The sequence below is a fragment of the Rattus norvegicus genome, chromosome 2 (genome assembly GCF_021556685.1).
Source record: "Rattus norvegicus strain SHRSP/BbbUtx chromosome 2, alternate assembly SHRSP_T2T, whole genome shotgun sequence".
In the NCBI taxonomy this organism is placed as follows: domain Eukaryota; kingdom Metazoa; phylum Chordata; class Mammalia; order Rodentia; family Muridae; genus Rattus; species Rattus norvegicus.
Window position 1 is genome coordinate 80,069,689 of NC_141535.1, and position 27,008 is coordinate 80,096,696.

Genomic DNA, 27,008 nt, shown 5'->3' on the forward strand with positions numbered 1-27,008 from the left:
GTTTAGTTACAAGGCATGTACACCAAGGCATGCTGTATGCATCCTGTAGGCTGGTATGCATGCTTGCCCTATGCACGAACAGCCTTTCCCTCGTCTTTGTTAAGCCCTCCTGGCTCCTAGTATTAATGACCTGGGAAAACCAGCAGGAGGGTGTAGAACTATAAGCTGTATACTAAACCAGTGACCTTGTGATGTGACCTTGGTGCTTTCATGGCTCATGAATGTCTTTACTTCACACATTCACTAGACTGCTGCAGAGCTAAGACCAGATTCTCCCTATTCTTCTGAAGAGATAAAAACGAGATTTTTAAAATCAGTTAAGTGTTAAATATCACACTTACTTTAAAATAACGGACTTAAATTTGGGGAAGGGAATTGATAGAATATATTCTCGGTAACTTTGCATTCCTTCAGGCCTATGTTTAAGCACAGGTCGGCTGGGCATCTATTGGATCACATGGTGTGGCAGTTAGTGTTCAGTGCCAGCCAGCTTAACAGAAGTAGACTTACATGGGAGAGGAACCTCTCGGGCGCCTGCAGATTATCTTCACTGCCTTCAGTGGTGGCACCGTGTCCTGGCCGGGATGCTGGTCTGTGTAAACAGACAAAGAACTAGGCAGCAGCTTGCACTCACTGCCCTGTTCCTGGTGGTGGGTGTCATGTGACTACCTATGTCAAGGTCCTGCAGCCTGACTTCCCTGCCTGCCATGGTAGACATCCTTATCAGTGAGCTAAAAGAACCTTTTCCTGGTAAGTTGCTTCTGTCTGAGATTTTTGTTATAGTAACAGAAGAAGAAATGAAGGTATTCATCATGTTAAAGTTCACCTTTTAAAAGCTCACCTCTCACAGTTTATCACACTTTCTTAAAGCAGTAAGTGACACTGCTCTGGGGATCTGGTGTTGCTCTGAGATGAACGGCACACATTGAAGGTTTTCTAGTTCTACTGTGGTTACTGCTTTTTTTTTTTTTTTAAGAAACAGCACATCTTAAAGCAACACTATCTAGTTTATACCCCCGCAAGCAAGATTCTTCCATGGCTTTTGCTTCTAAAAATATTCTCTGCCCTTCAAAGGGGAATACCTGCAAAGTAAGCTTAAGAAAATAATAAACTGATCAAACTATATCTTACACAAAAGAAGACATGGCGGGAAGTATGGCAGTCCTGCATGCATCCACCATTAGAGGGTCATCATTAGTGCTACGTCGCCTCAGAAATGTCAAACAGACCTTCAGAAATAAGACTACTGTTTCATAGGGCGAGTGGGAGGGGACAGGAAGATTGCACAGATTCACTTAGAGAATCAAAAGAAAAAAGCTGTGTGTAACACACAAGAACTCACAGTGAAAACTCACCTAGTGTGGTGTCTCATGCCTATAATCACAGCGCTCAGGAGGTACAAGTGCAAGGATGACTACGTCTCAAAAACTCAGAACCAATCAACCAAATTAAAAACAAGACAAAAACCACAACAAAAACTTTATCAATTCACATTTGTATGAGATTTTACCTAATAAGTCCTGAAACTGGAAGAAAAAATAAACAAAGAACATGCAATGCCATTTCCCTTTAAGAAAAAGCTCCTCAAACATTCCTACTCTGTAGTATAAGGAAAGTGTCTGAGGCCTACAGGAAAACAGGATGAACCCCTGTGCACTGGGAATATGTCCTTATGCCTACAGAAGGAAATGCGACTGTCTCAGATCACATTCACACAGACCCAAATACTAAGTTAAAGGCACTAATGCTGCTGTCACGAATTCACGCACGAGTGAACCCATGGGTACTGCACATCCACAACCAGTGTAGGAGAGCAAGATCTGACATGGGACATAATACAAGGAAACTGTACCTAATAATATAACAAACAAGAACGAAATAGGAAATATAAAGAAGTTCCCCAGAAAATGAGTTCAAGTTCATTGTCTTTTAAATGCAGATAATTGTGACTATTACCAAGAGCATTACTAAATTTCAATGGTGATATAAACCCAATGGTCAGTTTCAAGGCACCCAAAGGGCAGAGGTCACTCCTGCTGGAATATCTAAACATTTCAAGTTCTTCTTCCAAAACTGTACAAACATGAATGGCAGACGTTACCTGCTATTTAATTACAAGCAACAAAATAAAGTGTCAAAGTCCACAATAGGTCATTATTCCTAATTTTAATTTGCTGCTCAGGGCCTTCTTAGGTAAGGGCATCACAGCATTTCACAGTGACAACACAATGCCTCTCAGCATAGTCACTCACACACATTCAGAACAGCATTTGATGCCAGCACTCTAATCAATAAACAGTTAATGAAATGTGGTGATTTTGCTCATGAGGCAATGAAAGAAATACTACAAGGGTCTGACTGCTTTTTATATCCTGAGTTTTCATACATAAGACTTAATTTTTATTGAAACAAAAATTCATATTTTAAAGGTTTGTCAAAAAAAGTTGCTTATCTATATGAAACTGAGTTAAATTAAGAATTTTAACTATCACAAAATAAGTTCAACACATTAGGATAACATCAACAACAAATGTTGAACTGATTCAGGTGCTACAAATGATATCCTAAAGAAGGATGTGTCTGGTCCCCACGGACAAAGGCTACGTTCCCAAAGGGAAATAAAGGCCCCAAGGCAGCCCATGCTCAGGACATCTCCCCAGTTGGCCCTGCTCAAGTCAGGAACATGGCTTATGCCATGCACACAAACTTATCCTAGCCAACCTGGCGGCTGCCTCCTAGCTTAGCACGCGCTTCTGCTCTGACTTACTTATCAGAGATCCCAGATAGTCAGCTGGGTCACATCCTGTCTCAGGATGAGTTACATGTGCCCAGCAGGACATGGCATCGTCAACAGCATGAAAGGGGCGCCCACCTCTGAACTGAAGTGACAGGTTTTGATTCCCACCTCTATAAACACTGGAATCACTGTGACCCACAACCCCAACACTAGAGCACATGTGCAGAGAGATCTCCCAATGCCAGGGCACCAAAGCCTCAGCAACCAGAGCCTAGACTCCTCCCCACTCTCCTCTGAACCTCTTCCAGCTTTCAAAAAACTATTCTGGGACCCTGTTCTTAGTCTTCTAAGAGACAATCTACTCAAAATACTATTAATTGGCATATACATTCACTGCCCATCCCTCCAAAAACAGGCTATCAAAAGATACTGTAACTACTCATCCCAGGACACTACCATTTAAACATATCTCATAGGAAGACCAGCAATGAGACCCATCACCACCAATCCAAAGAAAAGGAATCAAAATCAAAAACAAAACTACTGTTTTAAAAAGAGAAGTAAAAACCAGTTTACCATCAGAACTTTCATTGGACAGATTCTTTCCAAACAGTTTCCTCTGACCCAAAGGCATATGCCTTATGGAGACATAGTTTGCACCTTCCAAAGGCACATGCTGAAGCCCCCAGTGAAACACACTGCGTAACAGAACAATGAGTGAAGACTTGGCTAATTAATTCTCATTATCAACAGCTAGTCTTCAGAACATAATGGTCCAAAGTTGGCTCCAGGGGCCCAAGAGTTCTCCCGGATTGTCCTTGGACACCTGCAGATCTGAAGCCCCCAAAGGAGCTGTACATGCACATCACTTGGCTGTTCACATGTGTCCCTCACAGACTTGTCTCCTCACACACTCTGACAGGGATGTTATAGTGCCGATCGTCCTCAGCTATGAGGGTCACCATTGGCCAGTCCTTGGGGGGATCAGTGGGATAGACTGTGATGAATTCCTCAGTGTTATACTTGGACAGCCGGTACACCTGGATGGTGTGGCGAACAGCATAGGCAAGAAGGAACATTTCAACCTGGGAAGGAAAAGCAAATGAGTGTTCTGATGGAGCCCACAGGAAAAGATGGGCCCTAACACCAAGCTGGATCCACTATCCCAGACAATGAGTAGCAATGGCTTAGTTGCAAACGTTCTCTTCCCTTTGAACCTAGTCAAAGAGAAGGATAATAAAGAACGGAGTACATATCTGATAGGGTCTTATACTTGGAACATGAAAGTTTTAATGTTAATTTAATAATGTATATAAGAAGACATCAGTTTAAAATTGAAAATATTTGAAAGATATTTCTCCAAAGACAATAAATGAGTGGCCGATGACCACATTAAGTCATAGCCCTTAGAGGCTCATACCTGTGAGACTGTACACAGTCAAAAAGACAGAGGACTGACCTTGAATACAGGGTTCTCTTTGGGAGTAATGAAAATGTATGAAGACTGAAACATGCTAACAGTCAATGAATCACATGTTCTGTGAAGTGCATCATGGTTTTAAACGATAATGAAAGCATCATGAAGACATGGAAAAATGATAGACCTGCACAGTAGACACCACTCACCTGTTCAAGGCCACCAGTGTGTCCCACCTGGTTCAGGTGGTTCCTCAGGAGCTGTTCAGGGTCATTTGATGTGTCTCGGGCAAACAAGAGCACAGAGAAAAAAGGAACTTCCTTTCCCTTTTCCTTGTCATCATACAGTTGGATGGCTCTGGCTAACATCAGGAACTTCATAGCTTCGTAGAGGCTGTACTCCTCCTCCTCGTTTGTGAACAGCTCGTCACAGGCTGTCTGCCTTGCTTCAGCGGCTTCCATTGCAGCCAGGCTGACCCACTACAGTAGAAAGTTGTCACCATTAGAACTTTTGGTCTGAAAATCCCTCGCTAACTTTTGTACCATTACAAGATGGTTTTCAAAAGATGGAGCCATAAGCAACATGCCAATGTGAACAGCTTCAGGTTCCCACCTCAAGCAACAGTGTTCTTCAGACTACATGAAGCCCCTGTTTAGCTTCTTCTCTGATATGAAGCGGATGCTGATCCTCTGCCTTCCCAAACAACCAGAGCAACACCAACAACCACACAGCTGACAGAGTATGTGTGTGAGAACTAGCAAACAGCAAAGACTGCTACACCTGAAGGTTTTAGAAAAACCCCAGAAACACAGGCAAGCCTCCAAATTGGAAGACTGCCAAGGGAGACTGTGGGGTCTCCTGAATATTAATTTATTAAACTTATCGCATAATGTCTTAAAAATATACATGAGTGTCTAATCAATAAATCCAACCAGGAATTCTTGACTACTAATTAAAGATCGAGGTTTTCACATAATAAGCAAACTCTTTTTTTTTTTTTATCTTTATTAACTTGAGTATTTCTTATTTACATTTCGATTGTTATTCCCTTTCCCAGTTTCCGGGCCAACATCCCCCTAACCCCTCCCCCTCCCCTTCTATATGGGTGTTCCCCTCCCCATCTTCCCCCCATTACCGCCCTCCCCCCAACAATCACGTTCATTGGGGGTTCAGTCTTGGCAGGACCAAGGTCTTCCCCTTCCACTGGTGCTCTTACTAGGCTATTCATTGCTATCTATGAGGTTGGAATAGGCAAACTCTTTAAATGAACAAGAAAACATTGTAAATATGCGTACTGCTAAGCTACCATTAAAAAAAGAGACAGATGTCAATTTAAATACCAATCCTTATGAATAAGTGCTAATTAGCATTGCTTTCAAACACCAGTCTGAAGTTTAAACCTGAAAGTGTAGTGATTCTGACTATACAGAACTCTCCAATACCTAATGGTGCTGGCTAGGAGCACGAGATCTGGCTTTTGCAGGGTGTCCCTGCAGGCTGCAGAACAGAGATGACGCCACAGCCGTCCCACTTTCTTGGTTGAAAGGAAGAAGAACCTAAGCAACTTTTAGTGCCAAGTATGACAGGGAGAAGCGCTGACAGCCGCTTGCACCAATTACTGAACAACGTTAATGTCACTGTAAACTGGCATCACAACACATTCCCCCAGGACAGTCCAGCTACAGTCAACACAGATTAAAACCAATCAACCAAACAAACAAAATAAAACCTAACACCTTCACCCTTAAAAATCTTGAAAAGAAAACTACAACTTATAGCTAAGCTGACAAACTCACCAGTCCGTCCTTCAAAGAGTTACAGCCTGCCTTCACTCTAGCAGGCCAGCAGCTTCTAGCCCCCAACCACTACACTCCAATAGGCCAGGAGAACAACAGCTCCCTCTCCCACAGGAAGGGTGAACTATATACACCAGGCCACAGGAAATTAGAATACCAAGCTATCCATGAACTATTTCAGACAACATCATGATGGTTTCAAAAGACAAGCCACTAATCTACTTATTGAAAAAGTTTTAAACACATATGGGTAGACTTTTAAAAGGTGAGAATAACTGGAAAGAACTTCATAAATACACAGTATTCACTGAGAATATCAATGTAAGATAAAGGATGGGAGAGCGCTCACAGTTAGGAGCACTTGCTACTCTCAGAGGATGTCCATGCCGTGCTCACAACCACCTTATCTCCAGCTCCAGGAAACCAACATTCTCTTTTGGCCTCCATAGGTATCCAGATACACATGTGTGCATATATACATATGCATATACACATATACCCATACAATAAACAAACAAACAAATCTTTTAAAAGGAATATGGACTAAATGATAATCCTAAAACTTACAAATATTGACTTAAAATAAAAATTATATTTATTAAGGTTTCTTTGAAAAATTAAATGTTATCTAAGACACTTCTATATAGCACCACCACCAAGAAACAGAACGTTGGTGTTTTTCCATTTTACTCAAAAAACTCATGAGAGGAATTAATATTAATATTCTTTTAAAGTGTCCTTTTTCAGTGTGTGTGTAAGTATATGTGTGCACATGTATAAGGGTATATGTGTATATCATGCTTATGGTGACTATGATCTGTCACTCATTAGTTAGGCTAGACTGGATGGCCAGTGACCCTCAGGAATCCTTTTGTCCCCTTATTCTCCATTGCTGGGGCTGCAATCACATGTCACCATATCTGCCAGTTTTATATAAATTCTGGGAAACCAAACTCAGTTCCTTGTCATGCACTTATAGACTATACAATTCCCCCAGCCCCAAATTATTTTGTCTGAAACAGGCAAATTCTGACCCCTAAAGAAAACCATGCGCCAAAATGACCCTTCTTCCTTATAAACTTAAAAAATAAATATGAATCAATAAGACTAGAACATTGAGGGGTTGGGGATTTAGCTCAGTGGTAGAGCTCTTGCCTAGCAGGCGCAAGGCCCTGGGTTTGGTCCCCAGCTCCGAAAAAAAAGAAAAAAGAAAGACTAGAACATTGAATCTGCTGAGGCAACAAAAGAGAAAGCTTTGCACTGATCAGAGACAAAAAATTACGTGCGTCAAACCTTCTTCCTTAGCAGGGCAAGGGATTCCTTGATTCTTTCAACCAGGTCCTCACTCTTCCCATCAAATTTCAGTCCAAGTTTCCACTGCTTGATCCAGGTATATTTGTTTATCAGCTTTTCCGGTAACTGGAATATCAGAAAAACAGAGATAAAGAGGTGTCAATGTTGCAAGATATCTGAGACTACCTAAAAGAAGACACCACAAAGCCTTCATACACTGCATACAAACCCACTTTATTTCAAGAATTCCTGCAAGTGTATCCTATGGGTCAAGGGTGAAGAATGTGAACATGGAAGTCACAAACTCAGAAAGTATTGCCACATAGAAGGGTGTGACGTTAAATGCTATCCACAGAGTCCAACCCATGGAACACCAACCACAGACAAGGACAGACAAGGGGCAAATCTGAGGATAAGCTAAGGAAGAATCCATACTGGGTCTTCATAGTAACTCTGGCTTCTGGGGACTCTGGCAGCCTTACCATGCATTAGTTCATGGCTCAGTAAGGTGATTGTAAGCACAGAAGGCCCATGGTAAACATCAAAGGCTGCTCCTTTTCCTGACACAACAGGAAAGCCTAACTTCTGATACTTATAAACAACCCACTAAAATCACAAGATCTGCCTGTTAAGCAATATTTACACACACACACACACACACACACACACACACACACACACACACACTTAATCCACAGCATAAGATGGAGAAGAGGAGTCAGACCCACAGCTGTGGGGGCTGGGGGAGCACTAACCTTCCTATGTGAGAGACACAGACAACTATTATGATCCTTACTTTCTGTTCCTGTTCCTGGACTATTTCATTTGTCCCTACACATCATTAGAATCTGGAATCTGAAGGCCACAATTCAATCGATGGCAGCATGAGAAACTATATCTTCTCAAGAGTCCTAGGTGTGTCAGGATGAAAATCATTGACTTGGGCTGGGTATGGGCACATCACTACACTGCTAAGATTTTACCACCAGTGAGATGGTTCAACAGAAGAGGCGCGTGCACACACCTACACACACACACTGAATGAATAAACAAACAAATGGGGAAAAATGGGGGGAGAGAGATTTCGCCCCTGGAGTCAAAAAATCATATCCTTAATGCCCTCTGCTGAACTTGTTTAACAGTAATAAACAGTTTAGAACAAGACATGTTCAGTTCCACAGGAACCTAAGATTCTGAGACTCTTTCATAAACAGTAATTCTGATTGTACTTTCTCAGTCTATGACAATCACAGATGCCATATGATGGCTTTCGGCTCTACATCAGTTTAGGGTGAGAGACATTAAGCCATCATATCTTATTGTGATAAATGACCATTTACCTAAAGCTGCAACAGCCCCATTCTGCACTCCTGAGACATGGACAGGCAGTTTAATTTAGTCTTCAGATTCATCACCAGAATCTAATGTGCCCTCAAGTGGCACCAAAGTGAAATTGCAACATGGCTCCAAGAACTATGTCCAACAGAAAATCCTTGTCCAGGATGTACAAGGTAGGAAAGGCATAGACGGCAGCCCGGAGAAGAGCTGCAGGATCTCTAACACTGGACAGTTACCTAAGGATCAGGTACAACAGTCAACTCAATTACTTTTGGAAGAAACAAGTTAATTTCCTCATCTCAGTCACTCACTGGTCAGTCTGTTGGTTAAGTGATCATCCAGGTACAGCGTGTATACTTCCACAAGTGGGAATCTTAGAAAAAAGTACAAAAAATAAGACTTAGAAAAGAAGGGGACCAACAAGACAGCTCAGTGGGGAAAAAGCACTGGCTATGTAAACCTGCTGTCCTGAGTTCAATCCCGGAACCCATGTAAATGAGGAAGGTGAGCAAGCTCCACAAAGCTGTCCTCAGACCTCCGTACACTCACTGAAGCATCCATGCATATACACGCTCACACAGACACATGATAACAAAAGCTTAAGGAACTATTACGAAAGAACAATGGAGTTGGATTTATCTATTCAGAAGTAGTAAGTATAACTTTAAATGCTTTCCTAGGTCACATGGGGTCCACATAAATCATTATTCCTTTCTAGTAGGCACACATGCCTGCCTTCTTTTCGAGTTAAGAGAGGCAAGCAAGAAAGATTGTGCATTTGAAGTCAGCCTGGTCTCCCGAGCAAGTTCCAGGACAGCCAGGGTTACAGAGAAACTGTCTGGAAGAAAAGAAAACTAAAGACAACAAAAGAGGAGGAGGAGGAAGACCAAAGCAAGAAATGATGGTGGTAAATGTTTAAGGATCACTAGGTAGTTTAAGCACATCATTTGTGACTGGCCTAGAGAGCAGACTGTTGTCTATAACAAATACCTATAATCTTGATAACACAGCAACTGCAAGTATCAAAAGCATCATCCCCAAAATGAAGTCACGAAGAGCTTTAGTGTCTTTCTGTAGCAAGTGCTGTCACAGACCTCATCCATTCATAGATCTTTCAAATACAGTAAATACTTAGAAACTAAAAAGCTCCCAATATACAGGATACTCCTCCCTTTTCACAGGTTGAGGGGCTGTTCCAGCTTTGACCAGCTATGTCCAGGTTGGGGCTGCGGTCAGATAATCTGCCTGCCTGTGGTTGGTCAAACAGGCTGGGTTCTGGACAGAATAAGAGCACACAGAAAGCCTAGGCAGGACAAGAGCAGCAAGGCCAGAGCAGCAACAGAACAGAAGGTCCTGTCCAGGAGTCATTCTCAACCAACTAGTGCTGAACCTAGCTATCTCCCTTTGATGCTGGCAGCACTGAGGTCACAGAGTCCGCAAGTGGAAGCAGACAGCTTGCACCATCCCTCAGTTAGTGAATCTCTGTGTACACCCCTCCTCGCCCTCAAACGCAGAGTTGGAAGCCGGTGTTTCACACAAGTCTTAGGAACAATAAAACAAACTGCCAAGAAAGGTCCAAACCACACCAAGTTTCTGAGGGCATGAGAACAAAAGTACTTTCCTGAGCAGATATTGAGCAGAAGCAAAATCCAATCAATGTGAATACTAATCTCAGTGACAGTGCCTCAGAAAGGCCAACACGTGATGCTGTGGAGAAGGGGACACCACACAGAGCCACTGGGAATTTAACAGTTATCCATACATTACTCCAATTAGGCCAGGACAACCACACAACCGCCTCATCACTCCTACAAGGAACACATTTTAATACTGATCAAGATCAAACACAACCGATCACTCTCAAGAAAAGGCTACACTACATAACCCAGAACAGCTTAAAGTCACAATCCTCTTTCCTCAGCATGAAAAGTGCTGGAGTCCAGGCATGTCACATCCTACCTTGCTTACCTGATCCATTTCACATGTGGTAGGTGATGTTACCCAACCCTGTTAGCAGGAGGCACTGCTTACTTTTCTGGGGTACACTGTCTATGTTTAATTACTTAGGACAGTATTTGCACCAAAAACTCTTAGAAAGTATAAAAATGTAAAATTAGTGTCAAATAAGCCCAGAAATCTAAAAAGCCCCCAAAGGTAAAGGCTTAAAACTACCAAACAGATTTGGTAATAATTTTCAAAGTACTTTCTTTTGTTTTTTTAAGAGTATTATAGGCAAAGTCTCTCTCAAAATAATACCATCTAAAAATAGATTAAAACTTCTATTGCTTTCTTTAGTTAAGTTGTAAAATGCATTTATTCCCTCTATTGGAAGTGCTGGAAGCACACAGTCCATGCCTGTGTAAGAAGCCCAAGTGCAACAGAAGCGAATTAGTTAGCACTGTCACTCACTCACTAGGCTCACTTCAGACACTTCTGTTCCCCTAGGAAACCCTTATTGATGAGTATTAGACCACACAGAAGTAACAGCTTTACCATGGCTCTATCAGCCAGGCATGCTGGCTCGTAATCCCGGCACTCACAAGACTGAAGCAGAAGGATTACCACAGGTTTGAAGTCGGCCTGAGCTAGAGTTAAGACTCTGTCCACCCTCGGTCCCCTAAAGCCCTTCAACTCACATGCAAATAAAGAAAGGCAAAGCCACTAGTGCCAAGCTTAAAGAATTTCCTTTCATAAACCACTACACAAAACGTCAGCAAGAGACCTTCTTATATCAAGATGCCTGCTGGGATAGATCCCAGGGGCTCTCTACCATGTGGTAGACTTAAAGCAGGATAGCCAGGTCCAGGAAAGGTTTCTCCATGCAACACTAACATCTCATCATGAAACATATTATTTGTTTTTGAATGCCTCTAAAACCTGAATGGACTCCAATAAAAATTATATAACCTACTTCACAGAAACACTAAAATAAAGTCAAGTTTTTCTATGTGTTTTTTATGAATTCTAAACATTTAATTCAGCTTTAAGTCTTTAATTCAGCTTAAGTGTATTAAGTTTTGTCATTTTTTTCTTCTTGAAAATACTCATTGTTTCTTGTAGAATGATGTCATTATGTGGGTGAAGGTGGGTGGCCTGTCATTGGATAGGAGGGAAGGATGGGTGGGAGAAAAGTTTTAGAGAGAGGAGGAGACTGGAACCAAGAGAGAAGAGACAGCTGAGAGAAGATGGAGGCAGATATAAAGATTCCTCTCTGCACATTTACAGGTTGTTATGAATATTCTTAAGGGATGGATGTGTACAGGGCTTTGTGTGTCTAGGTGGGAAATTATATCTTATCAATCGGATCAGAGATTACTATGTTGTGTGTTCTTTCATGTGGTGATTTAAGTTCAAGAGAGTATGTGGTGGCTGGAGACTAGGCCACCATGGAATTGGGATGTATATGTCTGGCCTGGTGGCAACCTGCCTTGGGAACTAGATGGGTAGAAAGATTGTTGCCAGGCTCAGAGAGAAGCCATCGGCAGTGTGATATGATACAGAGCAAAGCAGGTGAGAGGCTTTGCTGACTGAGATGAAGATATCTACCAGGTATCTTGGAGCACTACGGTACCGGATCTAATGTGGGATAAAAGACAGCATTGTTTATAATTTCACAGCAACAATTTCTAGTCATTTTTATACATATAAAATCATCTTACAGATGTAAACTGAACCAATCCATATACTGCATATAATACCATCAGGCAACATGAGCAGAAAGAGAAGTCTTCTCACAAGAACTTCCTGAAACACTGAGACTCAACTTCATGCAGCCACATACCAGTATGAGCTCCAGGTCCTGCAGCCAGGGGGGCAGCTCAGCCAGCTGGCTCATAGCCTGGAACAGTGTGGCCCGCAGTGCACAGTAATTATCGCCACGGACTCGCCTTATGGAAGTGAACTTCTGAGAAACTTCCTCATAGCCCTTGGGAGAAAATATCAAAGAGTTCAGATGGTGGTTACTGGCTTAAGATAGCATGAAAAGTTCCATCCCTATGGGAAATAATTGTCCTAAATTATTGGGAAATGGTAAACAAGAAAGAATAGCTCAGTAAGGCATTCCAATCTCTGATTATGATTCCATTTACCTTAAAATATTGATGTGTTTTGAAATCTCAGCATTTATAACAGTATTTCTCAACTTTCCTGATGCTATGACTCTTGAATAAAGATCCTCATGTTATGGTGACCCTCAACCATAAAATTATTTCCTTATTACTTCAAAACTGTCATTCTGCTGTTATAAGCTGTAATATAAACATATGATATGCATGATATCTGGTATGTAACCCCCAAGGGGGTTGTGACCCACAGTTTGAGAACCACTGATCTATAACAAATGCAACAGACCTGACATACAAAATAAACCAGTTGTCCAGCACTAGCCACTCTCATGATCCCTTCCTAGGCATCTGAGGGAGCACTCACTCACTGCTGACATTCGGAAAGGTTTAATGTGTGGTTAATTATCCCAAATGATTTAATAAAGAGACTGGGAAGGGAGGCAGGCAATATTTCTATCTCTAGTTTTAAAAATATACATAAATCCTGAGTTTCCAAAGTGTATGTGTACACATACAGGCCTAAGTAACACAGCAATGGTAATACATTCTAAGAATATGTCACTAGACAATGCCATCATTGTGCACACACCAGAGTGCACATGCACAAACCTAGCTGGTATATCCTATTATATACTTGGACTATATAGTCTCTTACTGGGTATTAGCAGGGGAAGCATGCTAACTAGCCACAATGGAAAACAAAGGTATTAAACCAAGTATGAGACAATACAATCAAGAGGTAAAGTGAATGTGAGATGTACCAGGTTGCTGCTGGCGTAACACGGCACACTGTTGTTCACAGAACAGTGGCACAGGCAGCTATCAAGTGCAATGACGCCATGACTGCATGCACTGCGCTTTCCTGACTGATAGTCCAGGTCTGTTTATAACAGCCTCAAGACAAGCACTAGAGTGATGTGCCACAACCTGACACACACCATAGCTATGTCAGCAGGAGATCAAAAGCTTCAGGTCCATTAGAATCTTACAGATCCGTAACTTAGTATTTCAGAGATGAATCTAATGCTTCAAAAAAATTAATCTGAATTTATAAACACTTCCCAAAAAATATCCAAATCAAAACACAGACAATTAGGTGAATAAGGACTAAAATAAAATCAAGAGTCAAAGTTGTTAACAGGCAGTGGAAATGCTCAGATTACACCACAGCTCTTAAGGAAATGCACCTAAGGAAATAGGGTGTTTTCATTTGATTACTGAATGGTCAAATCTTTCTTTCCCTGAAACCAATCCCACAGACGAATGATTTTCCCGTAAGTTCTAAAATATGGCATTATCCGGGTAACCTGAGTGTTTCGGTATTGAACTTAGACATGCCAACCATTAAAACAGATCTTTGAAAGAGACTAAGACAACAGGATGAAATTATTAATTAGTGATGCTATTTCTAGGGCAGGTAAGAAAATATATTCATGATTCACTGCATTTCTGGGTGGAAAGCTGGAGACCCTGAGCCGGTGGTAGCATGACTAGCAGACGGCCTTGGTGACTGAGAATCAAGCTATTCTGTAGTTCACATGCAAGGGCCTACAGCACAGATTTATAAGAATTGGGGTTAAGGCTGATTTGGGGACTAGAGTTGAACTCTAAAAGATGAGTAATATTTCCTAAAATAATAATGAGGAGGAGAAAGAAGAGGAAGAGGAGGAAAAGGTGGAAGAGGAAGAAAAGGAGAAGCAGCAGCTACCGCTGCTGCTATGAGGGAAATTAATTAAAATTTGAAAAATTTAAAACACTTTCAAACATGATTCTATCAAATTCTATCAAATTTGGCTAGAAAAATGACTCCAAAGTTAAGAGCACTGGCTGCTCTTGCAGAAGACCTGGGTCCTATTCTAAGCATCCACAAAGAGGCTCACAATCATAGCTAATTCCAGTCTCAGGGAATCCAATCCTCTCTTCTGGCTTCTGCAGACAGTGTACACACATGATACACATATATGTGGAACCAAAACACCCATACGCATACAAATAAATGATAAAAATATAAAAGATTGGCCAATTATTTCTAAAATACAAGTAGTATATTCAAATTCAAAATACAAATAATCCAAGGGGAAAAAAAGGAACGAAAAGACACAACCTTAAGTACTAGGTACAAGTTTGTCACTAGCTTAGGAATGGTCAAACAGAAACAGTGCCACATAGTTTCCCTACCAATAAGGAATAATAAGTACATTCTGTAGGTAGAGCCCATAGGGTGTGCTGCAGTTTCAATACCACATCACAGTCTTGGAGGCTTCTCTAGGGCTGTCAGTATATGCAATCGAATGAAGTGAAGGTAGCTCCTGGCACACCTTAAATGAAGGAAATGGTTCAAATCCCCTGCAGGGAGAGTACAGCGGATCTGATACCTAGGACTCAGACGCATGCGCAGAAGATGTAAAACTGCCTCTGCCTACCCTTGAGGCCTGTGCAGCACCAGCTAGGAAGGGCATTCCCAACTGTCTCCAAGACAGCCACCAGTGGCTGACTGTACTCACAACAGCACAGCTGTGTGTTCTTCAGAGAATTAAGTTGCTCAAGAGCTGATGTTGCTTCTATATTAGTACTATGACTCCAAACAAGTCCTTATCTGTGCAGTGTTTCCTCATCTCTAAAATTAGAACGCTGATATTTACAGCATTGCCTTACTATAGGCATTGTCTTAACCAATGTCTAAAACCCCGCTATGATATGTAACCCATGGCAAAGGGTTGAAGAACTTCAATAGGTGCCTTGGCCGTACCTTTCTCATGCACATGGCTTTCTCGGTATTTCCTCTCCATTCCTTTTTGCAGTAGTCCATAATATCCATTTCAGGAGCCACACTTAACCTGGGTTCTGCTGAAAAATCAAACAGCAACAATGAAATGAAACAAGTAACCAAGGAAAGTGTAAGGGAAACAAAGGTATTGATTTCCGGGGTCTGAGGGGAGTCCTCTCCTCATGCCTTACTTTCTCTATTTGAAAATCCCTGAGTCTCACTACTGCCCATGTCACCTCCATAAACCAGAGTGGTCTCTTAATGGGTCTCCCCTGTCACCACACCATCCAGACCATTCGCTACACAACAGCTAGTCAGGCTGTTCATTTAAACCCTAGGTCAGGTGGCAGTCCTTCCTCACATGCTCAAGGAGCTGCAGGAACCTCCCAGCTCACATTCATCGGACCCACGGGACCCACGGGACCCACGGGACCCACGGGTGTCTGTGAACACTTTAATAATAAGATGCAAGCATATGAACCATGAAAAATAGTTCCATTATCTCTGTCATATCTATTAGACAGACCTAACATTTAACAAAAAATTCCATTTGCTATTTACCTAAAAGACTAGTTTTTGTTATAAGCCAGAAAGGATCAAAGCACTCAGTGTTGGTTAATCTACAGGCACCTTTGATGTCCACCAAAATTAGTACAAACAAATGTTACGGATTTTCTTTTTTATAAAAAATGCCTTTATATTCACTTCTCCTCCCAACAACCTCTTCTTTGTTCGTGTGTGTGTGTGTGTGTGTGTGTGTGTGTGTGTGTGTGTGTGTGTGTTATGTATGTATATACTGTATGTGTATGTGTGTTATGTATGTATGTGTACTCTGTGTGTGTGTGTGTGTGTGTGTGTGTGTGTGTGTGTGTGTGTGTGTGTACTGGGGATTGAACCTAGGGCTTTAAGTAAGACTTTTCTTGATTTAGTGGATAAGGTTTGATTTCTTGATATATGCCTATGATTATGTATATGTGTGCATTTGACAGTTTGTTATTCCAAAAAGAAATTAGGGCAATGCTCAGGTTCATCTTGGCTTCTTTTTTAAACTGTTAAGAATATAGATATTAGCAATTGCTTTAGGAAGTGAACCTAAACACATATAGAGCCTACATATCTTATACATAAGTGTTTCACTCAATTCAACAATTCACTGTTCTAACCATGTCAAACACTGTGCCAGGAATGGAGATATGAGGAAATGAGGACAGGACTCCACCCCAGTAGATGCTATAGACGAAGAGGAAAGGAATACAAGCACTTACAAGCCAGAGCACAGTGAAGCCAGTGACAGAGGAACACCAAAGACTCCCCAGAGTTCAGGGAATGCAATGTGTTTTTTAAGTAAACAGTAAAAACTGCTTATTCAAAAAACTACCTCATTGTTCACCATTTCTCAAAGAAAAAAACAACCTTTTACAAAAGGTTACATAATCCATGCACAGATAGATTCCTGCGTGGAATACATTGTGGTTAATCTGGAAGTGAAAACGAGTACTGTTACACAACCAACCCTTAAACACCCTTCATCTTTGAAACTCAAGAGATAGTTTTTTTGGAGGCTACTTAGAATAAGGAAGTACTCACGCATCTGCCTTTCCACTCACATCCCCCACCAACAGGAAGAACTGCTAATACGCAGTCAGGACCCTTCTGGGCCATAAGTTCTTGTCAGGGAGGGATGTAAGCCTGGAGAGAAGGTACTTCACAAGCAGAGGAAGGGCTTCCAGACAAGAAGTCTTCCTTCCTGCCTTCTCCTCTGCTGTCCTCACTCCCAGACACACTAAGACCTGACCTCTGGGCAGGGCTGAGGAATCCTACCATCTCAGATCACAGAGTTAAGGCTGGCCCAGGGGTCTTATAAAAGCAGGAGGCCAAGCCAGAAGCCCAATCCTATCCTGGATCAGAGGTCTGCATAAGGTTAGAGGCTTGGAGAAAGGAAGTACTTGCACAGATACAAGTATCTATGAATTTTACTGGGTTTCTGTGTCTGGGAGGACACAGCAATCCCCACATGCTGACTAGGCTAGGAGATGGAGGCACAACATGACGCAGTGCCTGACCTCATCAGTCCACTGGGTACGACACCCTCCGTCTAATTGTAAACTATACCAGCTCCCATTGCTGTTACAAGGAAGAAAACTATTTCTTTTGCCAAAACCAAAAAAAGAAAAAAAATTAAATAAGGGAATTAAAAAAAAAACCAGACTGGTGAGCAGGCACTCAGATAAGTAAGCTTCGGTCCTTAAGCCTCATGTACACAACAAATATAATAACCAGACCTCAAAGAGTAAGAAAAAAACAAAACTGGGGCTCCTCCAGGAAGCTGGAACTTTCAGAGGACAGACTAGCACTGGAATATCAAACTTCTACAACAAGTCTGGTAGAAAATCACCAGAGTTTTAGGGGCACAGGGTTTCACAACTATCAGCTTGCATGAAAGCTACCAAGTCAAACATAAACTTAAAAGCTCCAGCAGAACTGTATTTACAAAGTGCGACAGGTCAAGGTGTGGAAAGCCTTTATGGAGCTAAGTTACACAGAGATGTCTTTTCACTCACAGAAAGGATCAGACCATTCCTATTGGTCTCAGTAAGCACTCTGCTCTGCTATGGAGGAGGCAGAGCTCCTACAGCACCTCAGGAAGGGCAGTGAGCTCAACAGGACTGAACTATGAGGAGCACTGTGAGACTGAAGCTGCCCTTCACCAGACTCACAAAAATGTTTGGCCACTGTGTGGGAACAATGCTGGACAGAAGAAAATCAAATCAAAACCGAGCAAGGCTCAGGAGTAGAGGAGGAGAAGAGGAGGGTCTCAGCACTATCAAATGGTGAACAGAGAAGAGCATGAGAGCCAAGTCCAAACAGCAGTCTGGGCCTGAGTAATTTGGAGCAGCACAGTCATGAAGACTGAGCATCCTACCAAGCTCTAAGGAGGATTATTATAGAACATCCCTGCTGGCTTCATAGGGGAAATGGACTAGCTCTGGAGGAAGACTCAAACCATTATCAAAACCTTATGTATCCTAATTACAATAATGCTTTTGTTAGCCACAGGGACAGAAGCCAGTTCTAATACTGAAGCAGAGCATGTGAACCAGCCAAGCAGTGAGAGTACCATTCACAGCACTCTGGGAGATCTCTACTCAGCCTCTGCAGGCCGACCTGCAAAGGAAGGACACACTTCACTTGTAACCACAGGCCAGGGAGCCATGGGGAGCAGCAAGTGCACACCAGGAACGAGAAGACCAAGCCAAACAGAGCAATACAGACTGCACAGTCACACAGTGACTGCTGTTCTCAAGCACATGGTCATTCTGCCATAGTCATTAGATACACATGGCCTTCTGCAAGGATATATTACAGCTAACTTCTCAAAACATCTTGCAATTGAAATTGACAAATGTGTTCAAATCCAAACTCTTAGAGAATGCAAAGAAACAAGCTGAGAGACGGCAGAGTCAAGGTGCAGGCAGTCTTCCCTAGGTCTATTTCAGCAGAGTGAGCAGCTCATGTAAGAGACTGGATGTATAAGAGGACTTGTAGGAATTACAGGCCGCATTTCATGAAAGCAGACATGATGATCTAACTAGGTTTTCTATGTACAAGAAAGTCTACAGACAAAACAATTCCACACATACCTGATATCCCTCTTTCATGTATTAGCAATTCTTTCTCCTTTTCTATTTCATCTGCAGCACGGTACATGTCCTCCTCGCTGAAATCACACCAAAGTAGATATTTTCAAACTCTTGTTGCACTGACATTTCCCATTGTGTGACATTAGCTAGCTGCTTATGAAATGCTATGACATGGAATTTAACTGCTTTCACATACAGGATGCCACGGTGATAATATGGGTCCTAGAATCTCTATCGTAGCACTTTCTTCTACTGCAGAATCCCTTTCTTTAAGTGAGACCATTCATACATCACTTTATATGACTCCAAGGTCATTTAAACTCAAATCTACTGTAATGCATCTTAATCAGTGAAGCTCTGAATGACTCCTTCATGTTCCAAGAACATAAATAGTGCTGACAGAAGCATTTACACAGAATGCTGACTTTTATAACATATTACAAGTAAATCTGACAGCAACTACCCTGAACATGAAAAGAGAGAATCAATTATTACAAGCCCCCTAAGCCAAAAATTCTCCTCAAGGATTCTCTTGTTCCCTCACCCTAACTAACCAACCACCCAGATGCTGCTACATTCCCACACGCTTTAATGGCTACTGTTAATGAACAACTTCTTTAAGACTATAGTCACTTCTTAAAGTGTCTCTTCAGTGAACTAGCAAGTATTAGGAAGGGGGTAAAATTCTAAGCAAAGACAATGAATATAGGGGTTTGGGGATTTAGCTCAGCAGTAGAGCACTAGCGCAAGGCCCTGGGTTCAATCCCCAGCTCCGGAAAAAAAAAAAAAAAAAAGACAATGAATATGGCTCCCACTTTGAAATTCCTCCCTTTCCTTGTAGGCTTACAGGCTTGGCTAGAGCTGCCCAGCATGTTCCAATTAATCCCAGCACCTTGAAAATAATATTCACCCCAAAATAACAATAAAGGTGACAGATACAAAGTGTGTATGTGAAAGACCAGTAGAAAGCAGAGGGGAAACGGTACAAGCAAGGAAGCCCTGGATGCTGGATAGGCAACCATTTGAGGGAAGCTAGGAAGCCAGGGGGACATCTGAGGGTCAGGAACCAGAAGAGCAAGTTCATCTGAAGGAATATCAACACAAGCTTAAAAAGCAGGAGATGCCACATATGAGTGTGCAGACTTCCAACTCCCCATATTTTCCATGACACTACTCCATCCTCACAGCAGATCAGAGAAAGAGGAGGTTCAAACACAATGGAATCCAGGAAGGAAGAGGTGCCAGGCTCAGATATATGTAACCAAGTAAGTAAGCAAGGTACTTCTGTTTCCAATCTCGTCATCCTTGGACATGGCCTAGCAGATAGAGCTAGGAGAAAGGACAGTCTCAGAAGAGACAGACAAAGAAGGGAAATAAGAGAGCAAATTGCAGAGAAAATCTAACAAGAACCTCATGAAATCATCCAGTGTTTCCCACATATGAGAGAATAAACATCTAAATCTGCACCCTGCAGATGTGGTGGTACATGCTTATAATCCAAGAGGCTGTGAATGGAGATCTTGATATCAAGATCAGCCTGGAGTATAGAAGGACCTTGTCATTCATACGTATATATGAATGTAGCTTACCCACTCCTTCCCTCCAACATGAATTTGATTATTCCCCTATGCACTACTCAGAATTCAGTGCAAACACTTAACCACAACTACCTGCACTTTTACAGGTGGTCTGCTACAGGCATTCTCTTGTCCCAACAGACTCAGAATCCTGATCTGCCTCTTTGCTTACGTAGACTGACTCAAGCTTCATGGCACATTAAGGGAGCAACAGTTACTGTGGGTACCCAGTCAGACGGAGAAGTTAGCTGCTCTTCATCCCAGTCCTTATTACCTCTGTGTGTAACTGTTCCTGGGGTATTTACTTCACAGGACTGCTGTAAGAAAGATATATTTAAAGTAACAAGTACTCAAAAAAATTAGCTACTATTAATTTTCATATATCTACCAATGTGGAAAGTACTAATAAACAAGTTGCCTAGTGGTCAGTTCTTGTCCTATTTTCTCTAGTGTGTACATATAGGTGTGATAGTAAGACAGCAAGTATCATATGATCCAGTAACATTTAAAGCAAAAGGCATGACATCACTCAGAGAGTTTGTTCCAAAGTTAAAAGCAAACAGATGCGTGGGAGCAACAGATCAAAAGCCAAAAATAAAATATGACCATGTGTTTTCATTCTCCTCTCATAAACTTAATAACATCTTCTGTCAAACCAACAATTACACCTATCAGAGAAATTCTGATCCTCTAAAATAGTCATTGAAACAAATCACTTTCTTAATATATTTAAATTCTCAGAAGCTGTCTTCAGATGACACTTCCCCAATCTTGCCCTCAAATTTCTCAGCTTCAGTGAGAAGGCTGTATGATCTGTGGTTCCTCTTCCAGCTAAGTCCTAACCGCCCATGATAAATTTGCATTTCAGGCAAATTCTGTGGCTAGCCTGTATGAGCATTTAGCTCCCTTTTGTCTCCTCACAACCCAGTGCCCAGAGAAGGCAATCCAAACAGTCACTTTACAAATCAAATGCTCACACACGGGGCAATAGGAAAAGAACCAACAGAAAGAGCAGAAGAGCAAGAGAGCCAAGTGCACGGCGGAGGGCAGAAAGAGCGGTGACTCAGGACAGTTCTCACAAGAGGAGCAAAGCAGAAACCAAAGAGCCCACCACATCTACCACTCACTTCAGCAACCTGAGATCTCACCTAGATCCTAGCACCAGTATTTGTTCATTTCCTTGGCCACCAAAGGTGAGCTGCAATGTGAGCCTTCAAAAATGAAACCAAAGCTGTGTGTCCTTGGAGAACAGATAAACGCCAACTTTAAGTAATAAAGCTCAACACAGTCGGAAAGGAAAGCTTGTGAGAGCCAGGATGAGATATCCATCCACCTAAGGTGACCAGACAGAAACAGAGAGGGGGAAGGGGTGTATATGTAAAGTGTTCTAGGGATGGAGCACTTGCCTAGCATGCCCAAGTCTTTGGCATTCATTCGCTGGAACTGTAAAAATTAAAATGGCTTCACCTGACCATCTGTCTTGGGGCTACCTTCTGTCAGTTTTGTTTTGTTCTACTGTCTTGATGTGTGAAGTGACAAATGCTGTGCTGAAAACAACTGCAAATCAGCATTAGAGCTGTGCTGGGAATGTGGAGCTGCTAGAGGTCTGATCTCTTTTCTAATGGGAAGGAAAGATAATGAAACAATGCAAGGAAAGGGGTATTAATTAAGATAAGGTCATCAATGCTGACAGAGCTAAAGGAATGGCAACTTCTACTGGGAAAGACATGTCCACTCTGGCAAGGAAGAGAGGTCACGAACCCCAAAGACTCAGATGACCACCAAAGCAAAAACTTCTCTCCTATAAAACAGGACAGCTAGAAAATACTAACGTGGAAAATGGCTCCATGTCCAGACATGCTAGTTACACGTCAACTGTACAGTTAAATTTTAAAACCAAAATGATAATAAGTCCTAGAGATTTCCTTAGTTTAGCACCATGGCATTATTTGAAAGGATCTGCTTTCAAGTTCCAAATAAATACCTTTTACCCATTTCCTCATAAACTAAACTACTCTATTCTGAAGCCAACACGCCAAATTGAGCAAGCTCTAGTGCGCACTAAATTATAACTAGTAACTCTTATTTTGCTCAGAGATCTCCATATCAACAATTCTTAAAGGGGTGTGTGTGTGTGTGTGTGTGTTGTGGAAGGGGGACTGAGCTAGCGTCTTATGAAGATGAGGCTGGCCTTGAACTCCTGATCCTGCTCCAACTCCACCTTTGGAGTGCTGGCATTACAAGAATAAACTACTAAATCCAGTTAAGACTTGTTTGCAAATGCTTGTTAGTGCAAACAAAATTATAGTACTTCCAAAAAAACTGTAAAATTAAAGGCAGAGCTCAGTGAAGCAGATTTCTATGAAGCCACATTTTCAATTTCTGATTCAAGACATGAAATGAAAGCAACCAATTCTAATGTATACACACAGCTTACAAGACAATACTTTCTTGTTTAAACAAGAAGTATTTATTTTGATGCTTACTATTTTATGTGCATGAGTGTTCCCCTAAATGCATATCTGTATGCCATGTGTGCGCCTAGAGCCTGAGGCCAGAGAGGGTACTGGATCCTCAGGTACTGGAGTTACAGAGGGTTGCAAGCCACACTGTGTGGATGCTGAGAACCTAAACCAGGACAGCAAGTACTCTTAACCACTAGCCATTTTTCCAGTCTTCAAAGTAGTATGAGCATTTGACAAGGCAGCCTTAGTTGTCTAAGAATGAGAACATCGACTGCAGCTCTATTCAGGTCTGAACTGGAGCCCTGCAGTTTATATTTAACTGGGTCTGTCCTGGCGACTAATGGCTCAGACAGTATTGGTAAATTGGAGTCAACCAATGTGACACCAACATGTCTTCCCACAGACACAGAAAAGTAAAGACTACTCAGCCTAGCCTTTCTCCAGCTTTGGTAGCTGCAGATAGGGTAAACAACACAGCACATGCAGGAAAGTACCAGCACCTAGGCCAAACTCCACCCACTTCTGCCAGGGGACTGTCCATGTCCAGCTCATGCTGTTCCATGTGATTTCCAGAAGCATGTAAGGACAATATGGCCACCTTCATCAATGAGGTCTGGAAACATCCTGGACAATTCCTTAAGTGGGCTCTTCCTCGGGTGAGGGAAGGAGAGGGCTGCCACTATATTCTCAGTTACATGCATTCTTACCCCGCTCTGGGAGCTAGGCTGGGCAAGGATGGGAAACATAAAAGTGGCCTTGGGAATCCCTGAAAACAGCCTAGCACTTACAGAGTAGCAAGCTCACAGACCCTTCAAGAATCTATACCTTAGCTTAGAAACACAAATTTGCCCTCAACTTCATAGGGCTTCACAGACTACTGGTATACCTCCACACAAGAGCACAGCCACCATGAATCTCAGAGTAAACTTCAGTTCCATCCTCAAGTAGACCGAGAAGGTGCATGGAGTAGCCTGTGACTTCCCTGACCACTTCTGGTTGGGCCATTTCCTTGAAAAAGATAGTGTGGTAAGATCGTCTAAGGGTTCCCCACAGACATAGCAGAATTCAAACATGAAAGGATGGGGAGATGAGCAGCAGACAGAGCAGAAGAGACCTGTGAGCAGCCAGTGAGCTTGCAAAAGTCAATTAATCTGGTAATGTAAGGCCTCTTCAAACGGGACCCAACTTTTCCTGTGGGCCATCGCTGGGGGCTTGTGCAGCGGGCAGTGTATACATGTGGTTTAGGTGTCCCTCTTTCCCAGTTCCTTCTCTTGTGAAATGCAGTGAGCTTATTAAAAAGAAATCAGAACAGCTGTGTTAACCCTCCAGCGTCACAGCCCAAGTACATAATTCACCTGTAGACTGCCTAGGACTTACATTCATAATCTCCCCTCAACTATAACAAAAATGACTCCACAGCGTATCTCAAGTCATATCCAGTCTTATTATTTCCTATTTTAAGGTACAAATATTTTCAGTAACTCTGAGTGGAAGGAAAGTTCTGACCCCAGAGCCTAACACAGATTTTAAAAGCACATTCTTAACAGTATTAAATTTATACCCAAACTATTAAGCTGCACATATCAGATATACATATATTATACTGTCAACTATGTACTGTTTCTATGATACAGGACCCTAAGAAAGTCCCACAGAGAGAAATAGCCCAGTCAGCTACTCATAAAGGCTGATTCAGAAAGACAAAGCTAGCGGTGTGACGTATTAAACTGTAACATGTGTGAGTTATACTAGCCTCATTTCCCCACCTGAAGAGTCAAGAGAGAATGGGATAATTAAGGCCAACACAGGCGGTAAGGAAAAAAGAAACTGAGCTAATAACATACTGATTACAAACATGGGGGTGGGAAGTCCACTGGCCTTAGAAACCATGCCTCTCTGTCCAGTGTTGCTGAGGAGGTCAGAAAGAAGGGGCTGGAGTGAGGGAGGCTCAGGAAATGTGGTCTTAAAATCTACCTGTCTCTCCCTGGCTTCCTGCACAAGCTGCCCCTGCAGAGTCTGCACCTGCTTCCTCAAGTGTGAGATGTCGAACCTAGGTTTCAGCTTTAAGACTAACAGCAGTGTGAAGACTCCTTCCCTCTGAGGCCCAATCCCCAAGGTGTTCGTGAGAACCACCACACCAGGAAACCTACCAAACAACTGTGTGTACTTGGCCTCAAAAGTTCAGGTATCTTTCAAAGCATGTGAAACTGCTAGGGTAAGACGGAGGTGCGGGACTTAAAAGGTGGGGCATCAAGGAAAGGCTCATCGAAGGAAGGCTGGCAGTAGGAACAGTTAGGAACAAAGGAAGAGCAGAGGCAAGAAACATCTCTAACCTAGACAGCTTCAACTTGGCAGCCACTGATTAGACCAACTCACACATGTTCCTGTATATGGAGTTCAATATAATGAAAAATAAGTGTCCCTATTTAAGAATCAGGGCATTTCATCAAAAACCAGGGTATCTAGATTAACTACAGAAGACCTAGCAACTATGCCCAAAGCTTAGATAATGCTGATCCAAATAAAGAGCTAAAAGCTCTCCAAATCCCAAAGCTAACAGTCAATGTCACTGACTCTAATTGGTAGTCTAGCTCTGGGAGAAGGTTAAGGCCCCTACTCTATACCTTTCCCCAGTAACCATTAGCTCATTACGCGAATAATTACCATCACATTTGGGCGCTCAGTAAATGAAAGCGGCCAAAGCCCCACCGCAAAGCACCTCGCAAATGAGCTGTTAAATCACATCTTCTTTAACGAGGCTTCGAAAGACCCCTTCTTAGGAAATTAAAAGCGCTCTAAAGGTCCATCTAGACACACCTTATATTTTAACTTTTGGGCCAATAAGAAAATTGACTGTCAGCACTTTTAATTTTGTAGGTTCAAAGGCATCTATAACTATGCCACCAACTCAGCAGACACCTCCAAACCCTCCATAGTGTAATCGCTTTTAACTTAGTTTTTCTTCTTCACAGCCAATAAGGAACTGCTCTAAAACCGCGCGCGCGCGTGCGCGTGTGTGTCTGTGTCTGTGTGTATGTGTGTGTTGTGTTTAAAAGCAACCGGTGGAAGGAATACCTAGCCAGGGTCTGATAGGGTAAAACGGAGCGGGCCAGCCTGTGGCCAAAGTCTGTCCAACAGGTGGGAAACTCAAGTGGTGGCATCGCGGGGCAGTTCTGTGGTGACCTCAGGGGCGACCTCACTTCCTCCGAGCTGGGTTAGAGGAAAAGAGCTACAGGGAGCTAGTTGGTCATTAAATAAGCCTCTCCAGTTTTCTTTCCCAAACTCCTAGTGCTTTCCCTAACTTCAGGGATGGACAGCTGTCAAAGCGGGAGTGGGGCGGCCTGAGTGATCGAGCTGTGACAGGTTCCATACTACAACTCTGTCAAACTCGTCTCCTACTGCTCGGGGTCGCCGACCTGAGATAGAGGAAACCCACGCGACCCCAGCCCGCTCCCACGCCTGTCCCGCTCACTCACTGCTCGGCCGGGCATCGCGTCGCGGCCCGGGGCTGCGCGCCGACCGTCACCTTCCCGCCGTCCCGCGCCGCAGCCCCTGCCTCGCGCGCCGGCGTCTCCGCGCAGCCCGCTCCCGGCCACGCTCCGGGTTGGGGCATGATTCCCCGACTCATTCGCGGCCACGCAGGGCCCTGCGGTCCCGCCGTCTGGAGCCGTGATTGCTCTGCCCCGCACCTCGCGAGGTCCGCAGAGTTCTTCCGTAAGCGTCACTGTGGCCCGCCCCGCGACCTTTGGCCTGCGTCGAGGGGGCGTGGCGAGAGGCTAGGGGACCTGAGAAGGGCGGGGCTGGAAATAGAGGGAGTACGCTTGCGCAGAGCGGAGTGAGCCTCAGAGCCTGGAAAAGCCGTCGCCATGTGCCCACTGCGCATGTCTGGGCTCTGCTTGCAAGGGCGGCTCTT

The 27,008-nt window shown here is 42.9% G+C and overlaps 1 protein-coding gene across 4 annotated transcripts; it reads right to left on the minus strand.

Moving 5' to 3' along the window:
* Positions 1-1,450: 1,450 nt before the first annotated feature.
* On the minus strand, positions 1,451-26,795 carry Otulin (OTU deubiquitinase with linear linkage specificity). 4 transcript variants are annotated; one of them, NM_001302889.1, is given in 7 exon segments: positions 1,451-3,822; positions 4,364-4,633; positions 7,244-7,369; positions 12,363-12,506; positions 15,395-15,492; positions 19,054-19,130; positions 26,572-26,795. In NM_001302889.1, coding segments are annotated over 7 exon segments (1,062 nt in total). In that variant the 5' UTR covers positions 26,724-26,795; the 3' UTR covers positions 1,451-3,627.
* Between the last annotated feature and the right edge of the window lie 213 nt (positions 26,796-27,008).

Coding starts and splice junctions, on each gene's coding strand:
- Otulin (XM_087613490.1), bottom strand. CDS start 26,723: ATGAGTCGGGGAATCATGCCCCAACCCGGAGCGTGGCCGGGAGCGGGC. Junction 19,131..26,571: donor ACGCGATGCCCGGCCGAGCA/GTGAGTGAGCGG, acceptor GTGTGATTTCAG/CGAGGAGGACATGTACCGTG. Junction 7,370..12,362: donor AGGACCTGGAGCTCATACTG/GTATGTGGCTGC, acceptor CTGATATTCCAG/TTACCGGAAAAGCTGATAAA.